This window comes from Zonotrichia leucophrys, chromosome 1A (genome assembly GCF_028769735.1).
Source record: "Zonotrichia leucophrys gambelii isolate GWCS_2022_RI chromosome 1A, RI_Zleu_2.0, whole genome shotgun sequence".
Taxonomy (NCBI): domain Eukaryota; kingdom Metazoa; phylum Chordata; class Aves; order Passeriformes; family Passerellidae; genus Zonotrichia; species Zonotrichia leucophrys.
In genome coordinates, this window is record NC_088170.1 from 66,441,242 (window position 1) to 66,459,738 (window position 18,497).

General features: G+C 42.0%; 1 protein-coding gene across 13 annotated transcripts in view; it reads right to left on the reverse strand.

The window, feature by feature from the left end:
* The window catches only part of CELF2 (CUGBP Elav-like family member 2), a 550,308-nt gene that overhangs the window by 12,279 nt on the left and 519,532 nt on the right, over window positions 1-18,497 (reverse strand). For 6 of the 13 annotated variants that reach the window (XM_064703051.1, XM_064703049.1, XM_064703042.1 and 3 more), the window contains 3 exons: window positions 11,589-11,720; window positions 4,499-4,696; window positions 1,022-1,165 (listed from right to left, as the gene is read on the reverse strand). In XM_064703051.1, coding sequence (XP_064559121.1) covers window positions 1,022-1,165; window positions 4,499-4,696; window positions 11,589-11,720 — 474 coding nt within the window. The remainder of the gene's footprint in view (window positions 1-1,021; window positions 1,166-4,498; window positions 4,697-11,588; window positions 11,721-18,497) is intronic. The other 7 variants (XM_064703046.1, XM_064703043.1, XM_064703048.1 and 4 more) reach the window with 3 other exon arrangements.

Below are 18,497 nucleotides of genomic sequence, written 5' to 3' on the forward strand. Positions count from 1 at the left end.
TGGGAAAATGCAGAAAGAATGTTACACTCTTTCTGTGAACTGAATCAACTTTCCAAGTGTACTGTCCATTCCTCTTTTGTCACATATACAGGTGCATTCCTTTACTCTGGGAAAGAATTTGCCACTTTAAAGAAAATTCCAGTATTTTACATCAGTCCTTACAAAACTCATGTTTAGGAGATTCCTTCGTCCTCCTAAATCCTCACTGTGTCTTGTATAAGACCATAATTATGAGACCAATGCTCCAAAAGTTTACCACACACTGACATTCTCTGCTCCACTCCATCAAAGCACTGAACTGGTGCATCTCTGCTGTTCCAAATACATCATCCCTCCTAATCAACCCTAAAACTATTTTTATACCAACACATCATCTCTTCCTCTGCTGTGATCTAATTTTCTGACAGCTCAAAGTATTCTCTGGGAAACTTGACACTGATCTTGTGAGGCTCTCTTCATCCCTGCCCTAAGGTGAGGGAGATGCCACCTTCCATAACACACTGGAAGCCACCCACAACAGCCAGAGCTGCACAGCCAGACATCAGCTGTCTGCAGAATATTCTGAACTATATGTACACACCATTCAGTCACTAATTGCAAAATCTTGTACTTAATTCAGAAGAAAGAAATTCCTGTAATGTAGAAGCAATGGGTTAAACATAGAGCTTTTTTTAAGTGGCTCAGCTATACAATAGAGAATAATTAGGTATCCATAATAAGGCAATTTAATAGTATACTAAATGACATTCCCCCACATAGGGTGTAATTAGTTTCATATACTTGACACATTCATGCGAGATGTCAGACTGGAAGATTATTATTGTTTTTTTTTCATATCCAATTTTTAGTTAGAAGTAGTTTGTCTTTGCATCTTCCTGCTCATTTGAGGATTAACAGTCTATTATTTTTGGAATGATTTTCCAGTATGACATTTCTCACACTGCTGTTAATTTTCTTTCCTGGCCCCTTTTCAGTATAGTGCATGCGGCTTTTATGGTTGGATTTATTAAATTTGACATACCAAAGCACTTGCTCAAATTGGTCTGTTTGTCAATGAAGACTTTAGCAGAGATAACATTTCCAAAAGGCATGAACATCTGCAGAATGTCCTGGTCTCCAAACTCCTGGGGGAGGTGGTAAATAAAGAGGTTTGCCCCTTCTGGACCTTTAGGAAAATAAAATAAATAAAAAAAAAAGAAGTATGGAAACAGCTATTACAAGTGCTACATTTAATCTGTTTTTCCATAATACTTACTGAAGCTGGTGGTCAGAAAGCATTTCACTTTCTAACTCTGAAGGAACAAAAGCAAGTGGATCATCAAAAGAGCACAGCTGAAATGCAGCTCTTGAGCATCCCATCTTGAAAAGTGTTTACTTTGAAAAGTGTTTATTTCATAACTCTATTACAGAACTAGTTAAATCTATCCTCTTTCTTCAATTTACATGAGTGTCTTTCAGTGTAATTAAGGTTAGGAAAACAGGTACAGAATGTATTGGCTCTCAGAAAACCCCAAGAACTGCACAAGGACTCCTCTGCTGCTTCCAACACCTGCATGGGTTTGTCAGTTTAATTCCAGTTGCAGGAATTTATGGAAATGGAAGCAGGTGAGCTCAGATTTGATACCACGGATTTAAACTCAAAGGGCAAGAAAATGCTGCAGATAGGAATAAAAATAGTAAGAAGAAGCACACCTTGTGACTTAAAAGTCAGTGAAGTCAGTGACAAAAAGACATTCAGAATTAAATTTGTACTGACTCATTTCAAAATGAGCTTTTTTTTTTTAAATATAAATCCCCCATACAAAGATCTGTCTCCTGGAAAAAGCTTTGTAAAGCAAGTCTTTAAAAGAAGTTCAAAATTAAGTAGTTGTGTTGCAGTTAAGTGGCTTTAGACTTAGTTCAGTTTGCAAACAAAGGTGTAAACTCAAAGGTGCTTTGAATATTTTCCTTGCAGACAAGATCTGAGATATGTATTATTTAAGGTGCAGGTTAAAACATTCATCCTAGTACTGATAGGTTATTTTTTCCCCCTAGCTCAATGGCAGCACACTGGAAATGAGCAATGGATGCCAGGAAGAGTGGGATACATGATGGAGCCTCCATGCAGGCACCAGCAGTGTAAGTGGTACACAAAGGGAACAAGCATTTCTGCTAAAACCACACCTAGAATAGCCTGATTACATATTCCCTTGATTAGTGGAACCTAAATGTGTCTCAGATGTGATGTTCTTGGTTTTCTGGAGAGGAAGAGGAAAGTGCTCATGAGATTTACAGAGTTCCTTCTGCAACAGAGCCACGGAGCCTCCCCTCTCCCACACAGAATCAGGCTGGCTGCTCGCCCTCAGCCTGAAGGAAAAGGTAGCAAAGTTTGCCCAAAAGGAGGAGATAAATGAATTAGATAAAAAAAAATAAATTTCTGGGGAGACAGGGAAAAAAAAAGATGAAAAAACTTGTCACTTGGAACTTTTTTCTTCTTGTCACAAGTAAACTCTCATTCCCAGCAAATAATGTTCTTTAAAATAGTAGGGGGAAAAATTGTTAAATAATATTTAAGAGCATATGCACAAGGCAGTTCACTGTGCTTCAGCATTTAATATTTATATAGCATTTTTTTCTGGTACTTGTTTATCCTCAACCACTCCAGACTCTTCCATCAGAAATCATGGTAAGAGACAAAACATTGTTGTCAGTATTCAGTAGTGGAATTCACTCACTTGAACTTAACCACCTACTAACAGATACAAGATATATAACAAAAACATTGTGTTTTAAAAAGGATGTTGGCAATTATTAAAAAAAAAAAAAAAAACCTAAGTTTATTTGAATGTTTCTAAACAGAGAAAAATTAAAATAGCTAGAAAAAAAATCAAGCTGTCCTTCACTACATATCTTGCAATGACACCAAATAAACAATTTTTTTCTGGTGTCAAATAGTCTATTGTCACTGACCAAAGGGCCTGAGGGGAAAGATAAATGCAGAAAACAAAAAATATGGGGAAAAAAAGATTAAAAAAGAATCCACTTTCATTTTAAATAATTTAAGCTTTTAGCAGCAAATGAAAGAAAAGACTTGAGAGAAAATATACATTTTAACTCCAGCGTCCCTATACAATAACTAGCTGGGGGAACGCCAAATTTGTCTTCCTAGGAAACACATCCCATAACAGTACAAAATACTATTTCAAAAGAGGATAAAACAGATTTCTCTTGAGGATATTATACTAGGTTTATTTCCAAAGCTTATCCTTGGCAAGAGCAGTAGTGACAACATAGATACAGTCTTAGAAAGCATGCAGTATTTTCCTGTCTTTGTAGAATTAGCTGGAAATTAGGACAGGAGAAAGCAATGAAAACAGAAACAACCCCCCTGAAAATGCCTGGGAAGCATGAAGGGGAACGGAAGAGGGGAAAAGGGTAGCCTCATTTTCCTAAACACCTTGTAATTAGTATTCATTTATTCTTAGCAATAACTTCCTGAGGTTTATTTGCTGTTGGTGTGGGGAGAGGGGCGCAATCATTCACTTAGCTGCTTCCTCACAAGACCCACAATTAAGCAAAGAACCACTCAAAGTGAAAACGGATCTTGTCATTAGCTCAAAACCTCAATCAGATTAACTCCACTATGACAGAAAATGGAAACCAGAAGGAAAAATTGCATCCACAGAGGGATGATTTTTGTTAGCGGTTTTTATATGGTAGATGGTAAATGCTTTTATGTAAGGACGGGTGGCAAAGCATAACTTGATGGCTGAAAAGTGAAACACATTAGATGTCAAAGAAGGTGACAGTGGCAAGCAGGAAGAAACTGGAGGAAGAAGAAATCACAGATTAGACTGCCTGAGGCCTTCCACGAAGCCTCCATGAGGAAACAGCCACGTGGCACGGCTGGGGCTGGGTCTGCTGGCGCGGGCACTTACTGTCAGAACTCAGTACATCCCTCTGGGTGTCCAGAGTTGCTGGACCCCTGCCAGGGGGCTCAGGGACCCTGGCACACAGCCCAGAACACCTGTGGGTTTGATTATGACCCGTGGAGCAAATTACCATCTTTGTATGAAGACCTGAAAGCCACAGAAGCTTAAGCAGTGTAATAATAAAATTATCACAGGGTGAAAAAGTAGATTTTGGGGATTTTAGAAGAGGGGTTTTGGGGACAAGATGGAGGGACTTGGGTGTGTCCAGCCTTTCTTCTTCTTCTCTACCTCCATCTTCTGCTATGATGTTGGCACTTTGGGATTGGTTTAGAGTAGAAACTCACTGTCTAACATAGGTGATAGGTATTGGAAAATAATTGTAAACATGTTATACATGTAGTTTGTAGTATAAAGAGATAACACCGCCCTGGGGGCAGGCAGAGTGCCTCTGTCTGTCCTGCTGAAAAATTTTTATAGATAAGATACAATAAACAACTCTGACACCGAGAACTGAAGAACCCCAACTGAAACAGAGACTTTTCACGTGTCTCGGGGCTGCAACAAACTGCAACTTGCCGAGAACTTACCTTCCTTCTGGCTGCCCGCGGCGCTCTGCTGCTGCAGCAGGCTCTGGCTGTAGAGGGTGGGCAGCGCGGCGGCCGCGTACTGCTGGATTCCTGAGTAGGCCTGGGTGAGCGCGTCCATGGTGCCGGCCGTGCCGTTCGTCAGGCCTGTGGCGCCGAGTCCTCCGTTCAGGGCCGCCATACCTGAGAGCATTTGAGCAACTTTACAAAAAACCCAACAATAGAGAAAAGAAATTGCACTTGTTCATTAGTGCTTTCCGAAAGTCGTTGGTATTATACGACACTGAGGACGACAGCAGTGCATGCAGCTCGGCACGTCACCAAAAATGGGACTGAGGACAAAGAAACACGACTTTGGCATCAGGGTCACTTCAGCACAAGGGTTGCACAGTCAAATGGACTCGCATGCAGCCTGCTACTGGCAAGTACTACAGCTCTGTGCTCCTGAGAGCCTCTCTGCTCGTCCACCTCAACATCTGTGCTTCTGCTGTGGGTGTCTGAGGCTGGCAGTGTGGGACCTGTTAGACCTGTGTCCCTGTCCTTGTAGATAAAGCAGTCTGTGAGGTAACCCCCTCTCTCTGACCAGGATCTTCAGCAACAGCCATGACAGCACCAGATCAGAAGTGTTTTGCTTATACATAGCAAGCAGAGAACCCTAATTGTTGCCCTGATTTTTTGAGATTTTCTAAGCCTTCTGATGTTTACATTCTTGTAACGAACTTTCTCACACACTTTCTGTAAATAACTTATTTTGCATTCTTTTATGGAGGAGGAGAAATCTGATGGACTGTCCAGTGTCATTGGCGAGGTGGCACTTTCACCCTCCAGCCACTGTCACTTTTGGAAATCTATAAATGTTGGAGTCAGAACATAAACTTCCCTTTTTTGCCTTGAGAACAGCAGTGTGTGTGTATCGTGTTATTTTGTGTCCTATAGGGACACCTAATTAACTGCATTTAAAACAGGCCTTTTTCAACATAAATGCTTCTATTATAAACCTCTACACAATTACAGGTTTTGTCTCTTGGGCTTGTGGTAGAAAGATGGACTGTGATGCTCTTTGCTTCCACCTTCCTTCTCCAGTTACTCCAGCCACTCCACAAGAGATGAACAGCAGCACACCCAGAGTGACTAAAAATACTTCACCCAGATTCGACACCTTTCATGAAGAAACAAAAGCATTTATTTCTAGCAATGTTTTTCTTCACAAGGGAAGCCGAGTCACTTTTTTTTTTTAACTTACAGCAATTCTCCATCCTGATAAGTAACAGAGTAATTTACCTGGGATGGCTGCTAAAGAGGAAATTTCAGATGGGATTGCTAGCTGTGCAGAAAATGACATCCCTCATCCGTGCAAACAGTGTGGGCTGCATAAGGAGTTGTACTACTCTGATTTGATGGTGGACAAACTCCTGAGCTACGGCTTCCCTCCTCTGCTTCTATCGCTCAGCATGACTCCAAAATGAGTTATGTTGAAGTTAACAGTGCTAGCATGTCTTTCAGAAATTCCAGAAAAAGTGAATTTGCTGTTGGAAGTTGAAAGCATGGCAGGGTTCAGAGCTCTGCTCATCTTCCACACACCCAGCCTGTGTCAGCCTGAGCACTGAGAGCACATCGGGACTGAGAGTCAGAGCACGTTTTCTGCACAATCAGCCATCCCAGCTCCCCAGTTTCTAGGTGAGCAGCTCACAAACAATTTAAAGGGCTTAACAGGCCATAGAGGTACAGAGAATCAGTCCCTAGAAAAATGGGAGGGGTGCCTAGAATCACCAGCAATCATTTCTTAGACAATATCTAATATTTTGATCGGTAAAATGGTGGGTGAAGATGTGACTGGTGATGTCATATTAAGACCCCAAAGAGAAGGAAAGGGCTTAATTTCAGAGCAATAATAAGGATTGGTATGTAAATTGGGCAAAAGTGGGGGAATTAAGCAGAGGACACTTTATAGTAAATTAATAATTAAATCTATTAGACTGGGAAACAGTCTTCAAGGAAGATGGCAGAAACCTTATCACATGTGTAATTTAGATACAGGAAGAATACCGCAGGGAATTATCCAGCATTGACAGAGGAGGATAAAGATGCTGACCCCAGTATCCTTCTGCCTCTTATGTAGATTTGAAAAGCATATTCCTATGAGTCTCCAATAATCAGGACAATTGCTCAAGTGGCACCTTTTTGGCTCCACCGGACTCTGTGCCAATTAAGAGAATTGTACTGCATAAATTATACCTTTTGATCTTACTATAATTTGTGTGACTAAACACTTGACAGAGATGTGATATTCTTAGCCTTTCCTTAATAAAATGTCTCACTTTGAAGACTTCTCTTTCCCATCCACCCCACTTCAGAGCATCACTGTACCCTGATGGGAGGTACTGGCTGCCACTGCTTCGAACAAAAACCCCTGTCAGAGCTCAACAGACCTGGGTATTTCTTGTATAATGACTCCAGTTATAAAACTGCAATGGGTTTGGGTGGTGGTGGGGGGGGATAAAGGGGTGGTTTCTCTAAGAAGCTGCTGGAAGCCTCCTCTGTGTCCTACAGAGCCAATGCCACATAGCTCCAAGATGGACCTGCTGCTGGTCAAGGCCCATCAGTGACACCTCTGAGGTAACTTGGTAAAGGAGGAGAAAAAACCCTGTGCAATGGTAACTGCAGATAGAGTGAGAATGTGTGAGAGAAACCGCTCTTGAAGGCTGATGGAGAAGGAGGGGCAGGAGCTGAGATTCCCCTGCAGCCCCTGGTGCAGCCCAGGGTGGGTGAGGCAGCTGTGCCCTGCAGCCCATGGGGCTCCATGGGGGAGCAGAGATCCACCTGCAGCCCATGGGGGAGCCTACACCAGAGCTGGTGGGTGCCCAAAGAAGGCTGTGACCCCACAGGAAGGCAGAGCTCCTGGCAGCACTTGTGGAGAGAGGATTGCGCTGGAGTGGGTTTGCTGTCAACACCTGTGACCCTGTGGGGGACCCAGTCTGGAGCAGCCTGTTCCTGAAGGGACATGCCATGGAACAGACCCACACTGGGGCAATTTGTGGAGTGCTGCAGCCTCTGGAAAGGGACCCACATTGAAGGAGCAGATGAAGAATTCCCTCCTGTGGGAGGGACCCCATGCTGGAGCAGATGAGCAGTGTGAGGAGTCCAATCCTGAGAAGGAAGGAGCTGCAGGAACAATGTGTGCTGAACTGACTGCAACCCCCATTTCCTGTCCTCCTGCACCTCTGGGGACAGTGGGTGGAGAAATCAGGAATAAAGTTAATCCTGGGAGGAATATAGGAGTGGGGAGAAGGCGTTTTTAAGATTTGGCTTAATTTCTCATTATTCTATTCTGAATTGATTGGTAATAAATTAAACTAATTAATAATTAAACTAATTTCCAGGAGTATTCTGCCTGTGATGATAGCTGTTAAGTGATCTCTCCCTGCTCTTATCTCAACTCACAAACCTTTTGTTGTATTTTCTCTCCCCTGTCCAGTTCAGGAGTGGGAGTGATAGAGTGGCATTCAAAATATTATAATAACAATAATAATAACAAAAGCAATATCAAGAATAATTTTTATAATAAATGTGCAATATACAATATATTATATATTAAATATTACTACTGCTAATAATTTGATGCTGAGGCTGACTATTGCCTGCTCTGCTGTTCTGTACTTGGATTTGTGTCTCTGCTTGTACATGCAGGACTGGTTAAACTAAAGGTTCCTGATAAAGCAGCTTGTATCTCTCCTTTTATTAGAGCGTTGAAATAACTTGATAACAGAGGTAGCATTAGGATACCATGTTATCTTTCGTGAGTCATTGGCCTATTAGATAAACATGCTCTGTGCTGCAGTGGGCAGCATCCTCCCCCTCCTTTCCCCTGGAATCAATAGCACTTCCCACCCAGCGGCTCCAGATCAGCCATCAGCCAGACAACGCAGCCCACAGCTCCTGGGAAGGGCACAGCTACTTTGCCACAGCCCACGTGTGGCACACACAGCAAAGCACAGCTGCAGAAAGCACCCAACACTTTCTGTTCCTGCATTTTTATGAAATCTGCAAGGCCCAGCTGCTGTTACGCATCTCTGCCATCTCTTTATTATCTCTACCAGTGCACCTCAGTCACACACTGAACTTTGGTCCCTTCCTCCCTTCTGTGAAATAACCTTTTGGAGCCTCTCATCTATGGCCTTCTACTTTTCTGAGTTTCTCTACATGATACAAAAGCAACAAAGCTTGGCAAGTCCAAAGGTCTCTCAAAGTGCTTTTCAAGCACCTTCAAGTCTGTCATGAATAGTTTTATCTCTGTTTTACAGATGTAAATAAGGGGGCAAAGAGGCTAAGTGACTGCCCTGGGGTCACACACAAATACTGTGCCATAGCTGTCCAGTATTCTGAACGTATGGTCTTCTTTCTTAATTGCAAAGAATTGCTTCCTCCCTCTTTAGTAATTTTTCCTCATAATTCATAATTCTTTTTGGTACTAAGAATTCTTAAATTTACATGCTCAAAGCAGGCAGTCTAATGTTTTGCCATTTAATGTTTTAGGTGCTCCAAGAATAACTGAGGAAAGACTAAATCCCCACACTTAGGTACAACTGCTGCCAAAACCTTGGAGACACCTAAACCTACTATACTCCACTTTATTTAAGGCTCCAGACATCTTTAAAAAATGCTTCTCTCTACAATGACAGCACTATCAGCCTCCATAGAACAGCTTCTTTTCACAGACCCAGACAGGACTGAGAAAACAGATTAAAGTCTTCTAGTGAGCTCAGTGTGGAAAACATTCTCCATGGGATTCTCATGCGCAGGGCAGGACTTGGCTTAGGCAGAAGAGCAACTCTTCAAACCTCTCTATAAATCAATGCCCAAGCCCAGTGCCACCTCCTGATTAATTTTGGGGTTAAGCTCTACTTGATTTGTGTTTTGGATTTGCTAATTACCCAGCTAGAAGCATGTCACTCAGTTCTCAGTTTGCTGCACAGTTACTTCAGAAATGTCCATGGCCAGTGAATATTTTTTATGGGCTTGCTTGTGACCATGGTATAAGCCATGTCAGTGTGGAGCATCAGACTTACTGAACACGAGGTTAAAGGCAATCAATCTCCCAGGTGAGTTTGAGTGTGAATGACTGAGTGATCAGGAAAATGACATGGTGATCAGGAAAAGCCCCAAATTGTCATTAAAATAGACAGGGAAGGTTATTGTAATTTGAGCAATGCTTCACTATCATCAGCATCATGAGTACCAGAAAGTGATAATCAAATTCCCTTTTGAAGGAAACAGTGCCTTAATGCTGAGCTGTGTCGTGGGGAAGCAGTTTCCCCTCTTTAACTCTCTCTCAATAATGTATATACACAGACAGACATACCCACATACATTTGGTAAGCACCATACACATATCCATAAAAACATCCATGAAGAAGATTTGGGACTGCAGTCATGGTCAGTACAAGTCCATGGAAGCAACGGTGACTTAAAACAAACTGAGATTTGGTACCAGGTTGTGAATACATCATTAATACTTCAAATGACACATGCAGATAAGTTTGCACACACATCACCTCAAAATACTTGCTGAGAAAACGTAAACTCTGCTTGCAGCCTAGCAAGGAGTGCTAAAAGGAGTGCAACAGAAGCGTTCCCACACAATGAGCCCACAGGATTCACTCCTGCTTGGCTTTGATGAAGGGGTACATTATGTTGGAGTGCTCCAGTGTGCCTGAGTTCTCATGACTTGCTGAGGGGAAGGAGTGGGATGTCATATTTTGCTCTTGATATTGTGATTTTTTTAATATGCCAAGTAAAGCACAATGACTGGTAATCAGAAAGGACATTGAATGGTGTCTTGCTGATGACAGGGTAGCTCTCTTACTGCAAGAGCTGAGGAGAGGAGATAACCTTCTGTGCATGCCATTTCCTGTGGCTTGCTTTGACACTAATGGAGTAAGAAAGGAAACTAGCATCTGCCATTTTGGGACCTAATACTAATTTTTCTTAAGTTGTCCTTGAGTTGTATTTACACAGAGGTTGTTTTGTGTGAAATGCACATGTCCTTGCCAGAAGCAAGTCCTGTTTTACACGAGACCCCATGCAACCATTCAACATTGCTACATGGACATCCATCAGCCCCCTTCCTTCCCAGCTCCCAACAATGCCAACCAGAGATCACAGAACAAAGAAATTGGGTGAGCAGCCAAGTAACAGTGACAGAAAGGACATCATGCAGAGCATCAGAGTGAGCAAGAGATACTGAGGAGGACATCCATTCCTGAGGGGACATTATGATGGGTCATGGACTGGCAATGACCAAATAGATTCCTTGCATTGCAAAAGGAAATGCAAGGAGCAACAGCAGCTAAAGAAAAAAAAGAGGGAGGGGGAAAAATGCAGCTGGGCAAATCTCTTCTGTTACAGGCAAAGGTGAAGTCATCATAGCAGAAACAATAATTTAAAAAAAAAATCCTCCTTCTTCGAGAAAATGTTGACCAGGGCTAAGAACAAAGAAGAATGTTCTAACAACTACTGGCATCTTCCTAGCTGGAGATGCCAGGGTTTGTTAAGATGTCATGGGATAGGTGTGTGTGCTCTGGCATTTCAGGTGACTGACTGCATGTTCTCCTATACTTGCCAATTAAAAGCCAAAGAAGCCCTCATTTCCCTCATTTTTCAAGCATGTTGCTCTCAAGTCAATTAGATAATTCTTAAAGATATTTTAAAGGACTGCCTCTGTGGCGCTACATTTCTGAGTGAGGTTTTGTACATTGGGGTGATACACCTGTTGTCAGACTCCCCCAGTGAAAAAGGAGCCTCTCCTACAACCCTGACAACCCAAATCCCCAGTGACAATTCTTTTACCTTCCACATTTACTGCAAGAAGAGGAGTCTTTATGCAGGGACACAAGGAAATTCACTTTGCAGAACAAACTGTGTGAAACTAAAAGACTCCAGAGAACTACATAGGTAGTAGTAGTAGTATGGAACTGAATCAACTTGACCCCCTTATCTGGTGTAGAGATTAAAAATCATATTATCACTTTGCAATTGATAGTTTTTGTGGCATGATTACTGGGGAAGGCTGTCCACCACAGCAATAAATACTCACTGTTTACGGTACCTGCTAGTGCATTAATATTATTCAGTCCAACAGTGGCTCCAGCCAGTCCTTGGAGAGTACCCAGAGAAGTCAAAGAATTCATGGCCGCACCAGCTGTGGAATTAGCAGTTGAGGCAGCCACTGAAAGGAAAAAAAAACAAAGTAAAATTAAGGCAATTAACTTTGTTTATTTTATTTGATCACAGAGCAGCTTACAATCTCACACAGGAGCACAACAAGGCTACTTGCAAGGAAAAGGAAAAAAGAAAATGAGATCAACGAGGCCAATCTTGTTCAAGACATTAAGAGTGTGATTGTTCACGGGAAGTGTCGATGAGCCTAGAACTGCAAATACTAGATCACAAATTCAGTGCTATTATTTGCAAATATAATGCCGAACCAGTATGTCTGGGATCAGACACTTTCTCAAAAGTTTGTCAATCAATCTAAAAACCAGGTTGATTAGCTAACCAGGCTTTTGAGATTTTGCCACACACCTCAAAGCCCATCATTACACAAACAAGAATTACTCAGTAATTTTGTCATACAACAGATTACTATTCTGGGCCCCAAATGTTCTAAGAGTAAGTTAAATTATTCTAAGTGAAAACACTATGCTCTAGGACACTGTATAAACTTCATTTAAAGTCCTGAAGATTAGAATAAGAAGAATGACCAGGCAAATACAAAATGTGTTTTACTGCAGGCATTTATCCTGGCCTTTGTACATAGAGAATCATGTATATGCACTCCTGTGATACTGTATGTATCCCTAAAAGCTCTGCCAGAGGGGAAAAGGTGGAAAATGTCCTTGATGCTACAATGTCAGGGAATGATGAAGGTGGTGAGATGAATCCATCTAAATTGGGTGTTTAGGGAGAGAAATAGACTCACTTGTCATAGAAAGTAGTAAAAAGTCATCATTTGGGATAGGTTGGGTGAACTAGAAATACCTGTCTGTCTCACAGGAGTGCCTTGAATAACCAGTGTAGATTAAACACTTAACTCACAGCTAGGTAAAGGCTTACCAGATGAATCACACTCATAAAAGCTGCAGAAGCAATTAAGTTTTTAGTGCATCTCCTGAGCCCTACTTTCATGTATCAGTCATAAAGAATTCCTTTTTTTTTCTTCTGTTATAACATTGCATTATCTTAGGAAAAGCAAATATTTAGAGTTTTGTTGATGTACTGGAGGCACTTCATGTCTACAGCCAGGCTATTTTTGCTCCTATTCATTACCTAGCTATGAAATAGTTAAGACCACTTTTATGTGCTGCTTTTTTGGGCTGTCAAACACATCAGATTACTCACTGAACCCTCAAGAAAGTGAAGTCTCTAGAGCTGACAGGATGCAGTAAGGAAAGTAGGAAGTAACTTTTTCACTCTGTGGGTAAACCTTGAAGCCCTAACCTACAAATAACCTGTGTTTGCAACATTAAGACCCACAAAAGACAAGTTTTCACACTCTTGGGGCCTCAAAGTACAAAGAACATTCTTGCTGTGGGGGAAGAGAGATTTCCAGACTCTGTTATGCAGCCCTTGTCTCTTAGCATCTGCAATGTTAACTCGAATAATTTTGTATGTTGCAAACAGAAGCAGCTTTGATTATTCAATCTGTCCCCACAAAGCAATAAGAATCCAATAATGTCTTTGATTTAAAAAAGTAATTAAAAAAAAAAACAAGTTAAAAACCCCACTTTTTTCAGATAATGTAGGCACCAATAGAGAATAGAGGAAAAACCCAAAGTGAATTCCCTGTGACCAACACTGGTCTGTGTTTCTGTCAATGCTCATTAGCAAAAGATTTAAATGAAGTATATAAAACTCAAATCTGAAGGATCTGATTAGTTTTGACTGGACTAAATTCCATCCATTTTCTGCTTTAGAGGATTATTGCCATTTTCTCTTGAGTAAACACATATAGTTAAGAAATGAGAGAAATGGGGACTGGGAAACTGCCTGTAAATTACATTAAAGCTGGGGGCAAATAGCTCCTGTGAACAAGAGCCATATGCTTATGGATTGTCAACACATCTGTTGGAGAAGGCAAAAAAAATCTGCTTAAAACCTTCCCTCTTGTGCAGCCCACAGTGAAATATTGGGGTTTTATTCCTGGCTATGCTCCAGGGATGGTCAGTAACCGGGGCCAACATCTCTTTTATTTTTTTTTTTTGGTGTCAAGTTTCTTTATTCCATCAGGCAAATAAAGAGCAGGTGCCTCAGTGCTTCTCCCACTTGAAGCTGCAATGCAGATTATCTAGTTTGCCTGAATAAAGACTTGGCACATTCAGCACCTCAGGAATGAGTGTTATATTGTTGTGGTGTTTCTTCTGTCACAGATGCAATGGGACAATGCATATGAACCCTCTTTGGCTTAATACTTCTTTGAGAAGGAAGAAACTGAACACATAGTGTGGTTTCCACCATCTTACTGAACGGGAGGTGAATACAAATGAGGGGAACTCCTTTTTTTAGGGTGCTTGGAGACATCAAGCAACCTCTGCATGAGGATTCCTGAGAGACCCCACACTAACTGATTGAGACCTACGTGTATGAAATAAAGATGAAGACAGTGGTGAGTAAAATATTACCATAAAGGGGCTATAAAATGTCCAAAATATTAACAGAGGTGAACATTTTTAACAAAATGCAGTATAAACCCAACAGATGAAGCAATGGCATGTCTTATCCCCCAGAAATCTAAAGGAAGATGAAACAAAAGTTAAAAGGTCCTACAAGACAAGTGTGAAGGCTCATACCAGCTGAAAGTTTTTTGCTTTGTGTGCTCCCAGATGAAATCCATCTAGAGACAAGGACTATGCTTCTCCTGTCCTTTGCCATTTTCTAGTTCCTTTCAACTAAAAAATTGTAACATATATTAAACTGAAGGGAAAGAAGAAAAATCACATGCCTTGTGGTAACAGCAAATGACTGCACTACTTTGGGGGAACCTGTATAACTCTCTTGTGTCAGCAAAACTCTCAGGCTCCACAAATGCTCAGAGTAATGGCAAAGGAAGAATAATTCACTGTCAGAGTACTTTCTATATTTATGTCTTTTAGTTGTCCAGAAGACAAAAATAGATTGGCTACCTACATAATTTATAAATTGGGTTTACCAGGCTCCTCTGAAACCAAATAAATGAAAAAAAAAGAAAAAAAAAATCACAACTCCCTTCAGTCTCCATGCCAGAACATTCACAGAATCCCAGAATGTGCTGAGTTGGAAGGAACCCACAAGGATTATCAAGTCCAGCTCCTGTCCCTGCACAGGACACCCTGAGAGTCACCCCCTGTGCCTGAGAGCATTGTCCAAACACTTCTTGAACTCTGTCAGGCTTGGTGCTGTGACCACTGCCCTGGGGAGCTGTTCCAGTGCCCGACCACCCTCTGGGTGCAGAACCTTTTCCTGATACCCAATCTAAACCTCCCCTGACTCAGCTTCAGGCCATTCCCTCAGGTCCTGCCATTGGGCACCACAGGGAAGAGTTCAGTGCCTGCCCCTCCTCTTATTGTGTTCCTCCATTTAACTGAGGAAATTTCTGCTTCAAGCCAAGAAACTTGGCCTTTGGTTAATATACTCATTGACAGAGTTCTCTTTGACACAGAAAACATGTTTTTATTTGGAGTGGTTACTCTACACAATACAGATATTTGTGTTTAACGGGTAATGCTGCACTCATGGAGGTCTTTAAGGCTGGAAGGAGCTGGCATTTTCAAATGTTCTCAAAACATTCACTTCTGCCCTCCAAATGGTTATAACACCTTTTAGGTCAGTAATATTTTTTTTTTAACTGCAATGATCCATTTCTCTTTTAAATTTTAATTTAAATAACACCTCAACACAATTCCTAAAAACTATGCCAACCTAGAAAAACAACAGGAATTAGCACAGAAACTTTTGGCCATTCTTTTGGCTAGCTTATGTCAATAGAGTCATAATGATTTACATCATCTGGATTTGCCTCAGCTGGAAAACTAGATTCAGGATAACAGCATCTAGGAAAGGCAATGATGTGTAAATATTTCTTTGGCTTTGCTACACACACTGTGGATGGAATTAATTTCCCCACCTTTGGCAGCCTCATTGTTGGTTTAAGCTAGTCTAGTCAAAACTAGACTGTTTCTGAGATTTAATGACCTTCAATTCAGACACCCTACCTTTAGACTTCTGTTTCAGGTTGGGCTGAATTGCCCTAAAGACCATGTGGATGAGCTCAAATACCAGATGCTACTGATGCCTTTCCCATTTTCCCCTCAGACTTCTGGTGAAAGCAATTGCTATGATTTTTGTTGCAAGACCTTCTACTCCTTCACAGTTGCTGCCTGTCTCTCAGAATGCTCTACCTTGGAGGCACAGGCACATTTTTTGTCATGCCTGTTTCTTTCCTACACCTCAGACCAAGGAGTGCCCTTGGCAGAGCTTCTTGCTATACTGAAACCCCAGACCTGTGCTTGTCTGTAGTACAGCCTTGGGCAAATCCCACCCCTCTCATGTCTCAGGCCAATTTATAAAGTGAATCAGAGAATGGTTTAAGTTGGAAGGCATTTTTAAGGATCAGCAATGAGTGATCTCCAACCAGAACAGGTTGCTCAAAGCCCCATCCAACCTGACTGAATGTTTCCAGGGATGGGGCATCCACCACCTCTCTTGGCAACTTGTGCCAGTGTCTCACCACCCTCATCATAAAAAATTTTCCTTGTATCTAGTCTAAATCTACCCTCTTTTAGTTTAAAAGCATTGCCCCTTGTCCTATTTCTACAGACTCTGCTGAAAGGTTTGTCCTGATCTTTCTTGCAGGCTCACTTTAAGTACTGAAAGTCTGCAATAAAGTCTCCCTGGGGCTTTCTCCAGGCTGAACAACCCCAACTCCCTCAGCCTTTCCCCATAGGAGAAGTGCTCCATCTCTCTGAGCATCTTCAGGAATCCTTTTCCCAAGTGAAGGTCAGGGTGCAGGAAGGCTGCTGAAGACAAAGAACTCAATAACCCACCTCTGACTGTGGCACTGAAGGAAAGGACCTATTCCAACCACACATGTGCCACTATGTTTTAGCAGAAAAATGGTTTGCAGTGTGTAGTGAGGCTCATTCTTTCCTTAATTTTTTTTTTTTGGTAAATGTCTAAGTGAAAAAAAAATTCCAATGACTTCTCAACAAAAAAACCACAAAATGACTTCTATACCACAAAAAACCCTGGATCTCTTGCAAACTCCCTGCTATAGGTGCTAACTTGGCACTATTTATGGGCAGCATAAACTGTGCACTTCTCCATTCCTCTCCACCTTGTCCTTTTCCCTTCCTCCTTTTCCAACATGAGCATCCTGTCTGGAAATGATCCACAAACTGGGAGTCTTGGAGTAAGACACTAAGCACATGAGGCATTATAAACAATTTAAGTGAAGATTCTTATTGGAAACATTATTTTGGTTTTAGGGCAGGACTAGTGGAGAGAATGGGCAAAGAAAAGCAGGAGCAGCTTCAGCTCTTTCTGGGCATGCAGAGCTGCCCTACACCCTGCCAACCCCATCCATGTGAAGAGCAGCTATAATGTTTCTGGAGCAGAACCAGATTCCGGTGCTGCAGGGCTCCAGGGCAGCTCCAAGACTGGCATAACTGTGCTGGGACTTTCCACACAGAGATCCAGCGTGGTAAGTAACTGTGTCAGCCTGCTGACAGCTTTCCTTTAGGCAGCCCTTGGTTACACTGCACAATTGTCTGTCACTACAAATGCATGGCACAACAGGAAGCTCAACGTTTAGTCTGACTTCAGCCACTTGCCTATCACCACTCACTTATGAACCACAACTTTGCTCTTACTGTTTTACTTAATGGAGAGTTTAAATAACTCCGTGTTCAAAGTACTTCTTTTGCTGAAGTTAAGATGATGTAGTAGTACACCAGGGATCAATACTGCCCACAAATTTTAGGTTCAGCATCTCTGTGGCTAAGCATGAGAAGCTGCAGAGAAAATGTTCTCTTTTGGGAGACACTCCCGGCAGATCTGTATTGGCAGTTGTCTAAGTCCAGAATCCTCTTTCTTATACTCAATTTGGGTGTATTTCTGATTTTCTGCTGCATTCCTAAGCTCACTGACTCCAAAGTCTAGATAAAATGAATCAGACACTGGTGCTGACTAAATGGCTGACATGTAGAGGAATTCAGATGGGCAGAACTGGCCAACATGAACCTTATGAAATGTAACAAGGATAGATGCAAAGTCCTGCACCTGGGGAGGAATAATCCCCTTCACTGACACAGCAGGGGACGGATGGGGCTGGGGAGAAGCTTTGCTGAAAAGGACCTGCGGGGGTCTTGGTGGGAGGTGACCACAAACCAGCAGCATGCCCTGGCAGCAAAGAAACCAAACAGGCCCCTGGACTGTGGAAGAAGAGACAGGAAATCCAGGTTTCCTCTTTTGTGCTTGTTGGATCACACCTGAATATTACATGCAGATTTGGGGTCCTCATTGCAAGGAGAACATTGATCAGGTGGAGGGAACTCAGTGGAAGGTCAGCAAGTTGGCCAGGGGCTCCATCACTCATCCTGTAACCAGCTGGGCTTGTTCAGGCTGGAGAAGATACAGCTCCAGGTGAACCTAAAGCAGCCTCCCAGTGCCTAAAAGGAGTTCATCCACTAGATAGAGCAACAGCACATGCAGGGAAGATGAGAAGTACATTGAAACAAGGGAGGTTCCAATATAAACATTTGTACAAGCACTGGAACAGATTACCCAGATTGCTCCATCCATGTCCTTGGAGGTTTTTGAGATTTATTTGGATCAACCTGATCTCAGAGGAGCAGGGAGTTGGGTCACAGACCCAGCTGGTCTTCCAACCTCAATTATTCTATGGGAATTAGAGCAGCGTAGGAGAAAAGCAGAGAAAGTCAGCTCACACTAAGGCAGAATGAAAGAAGGC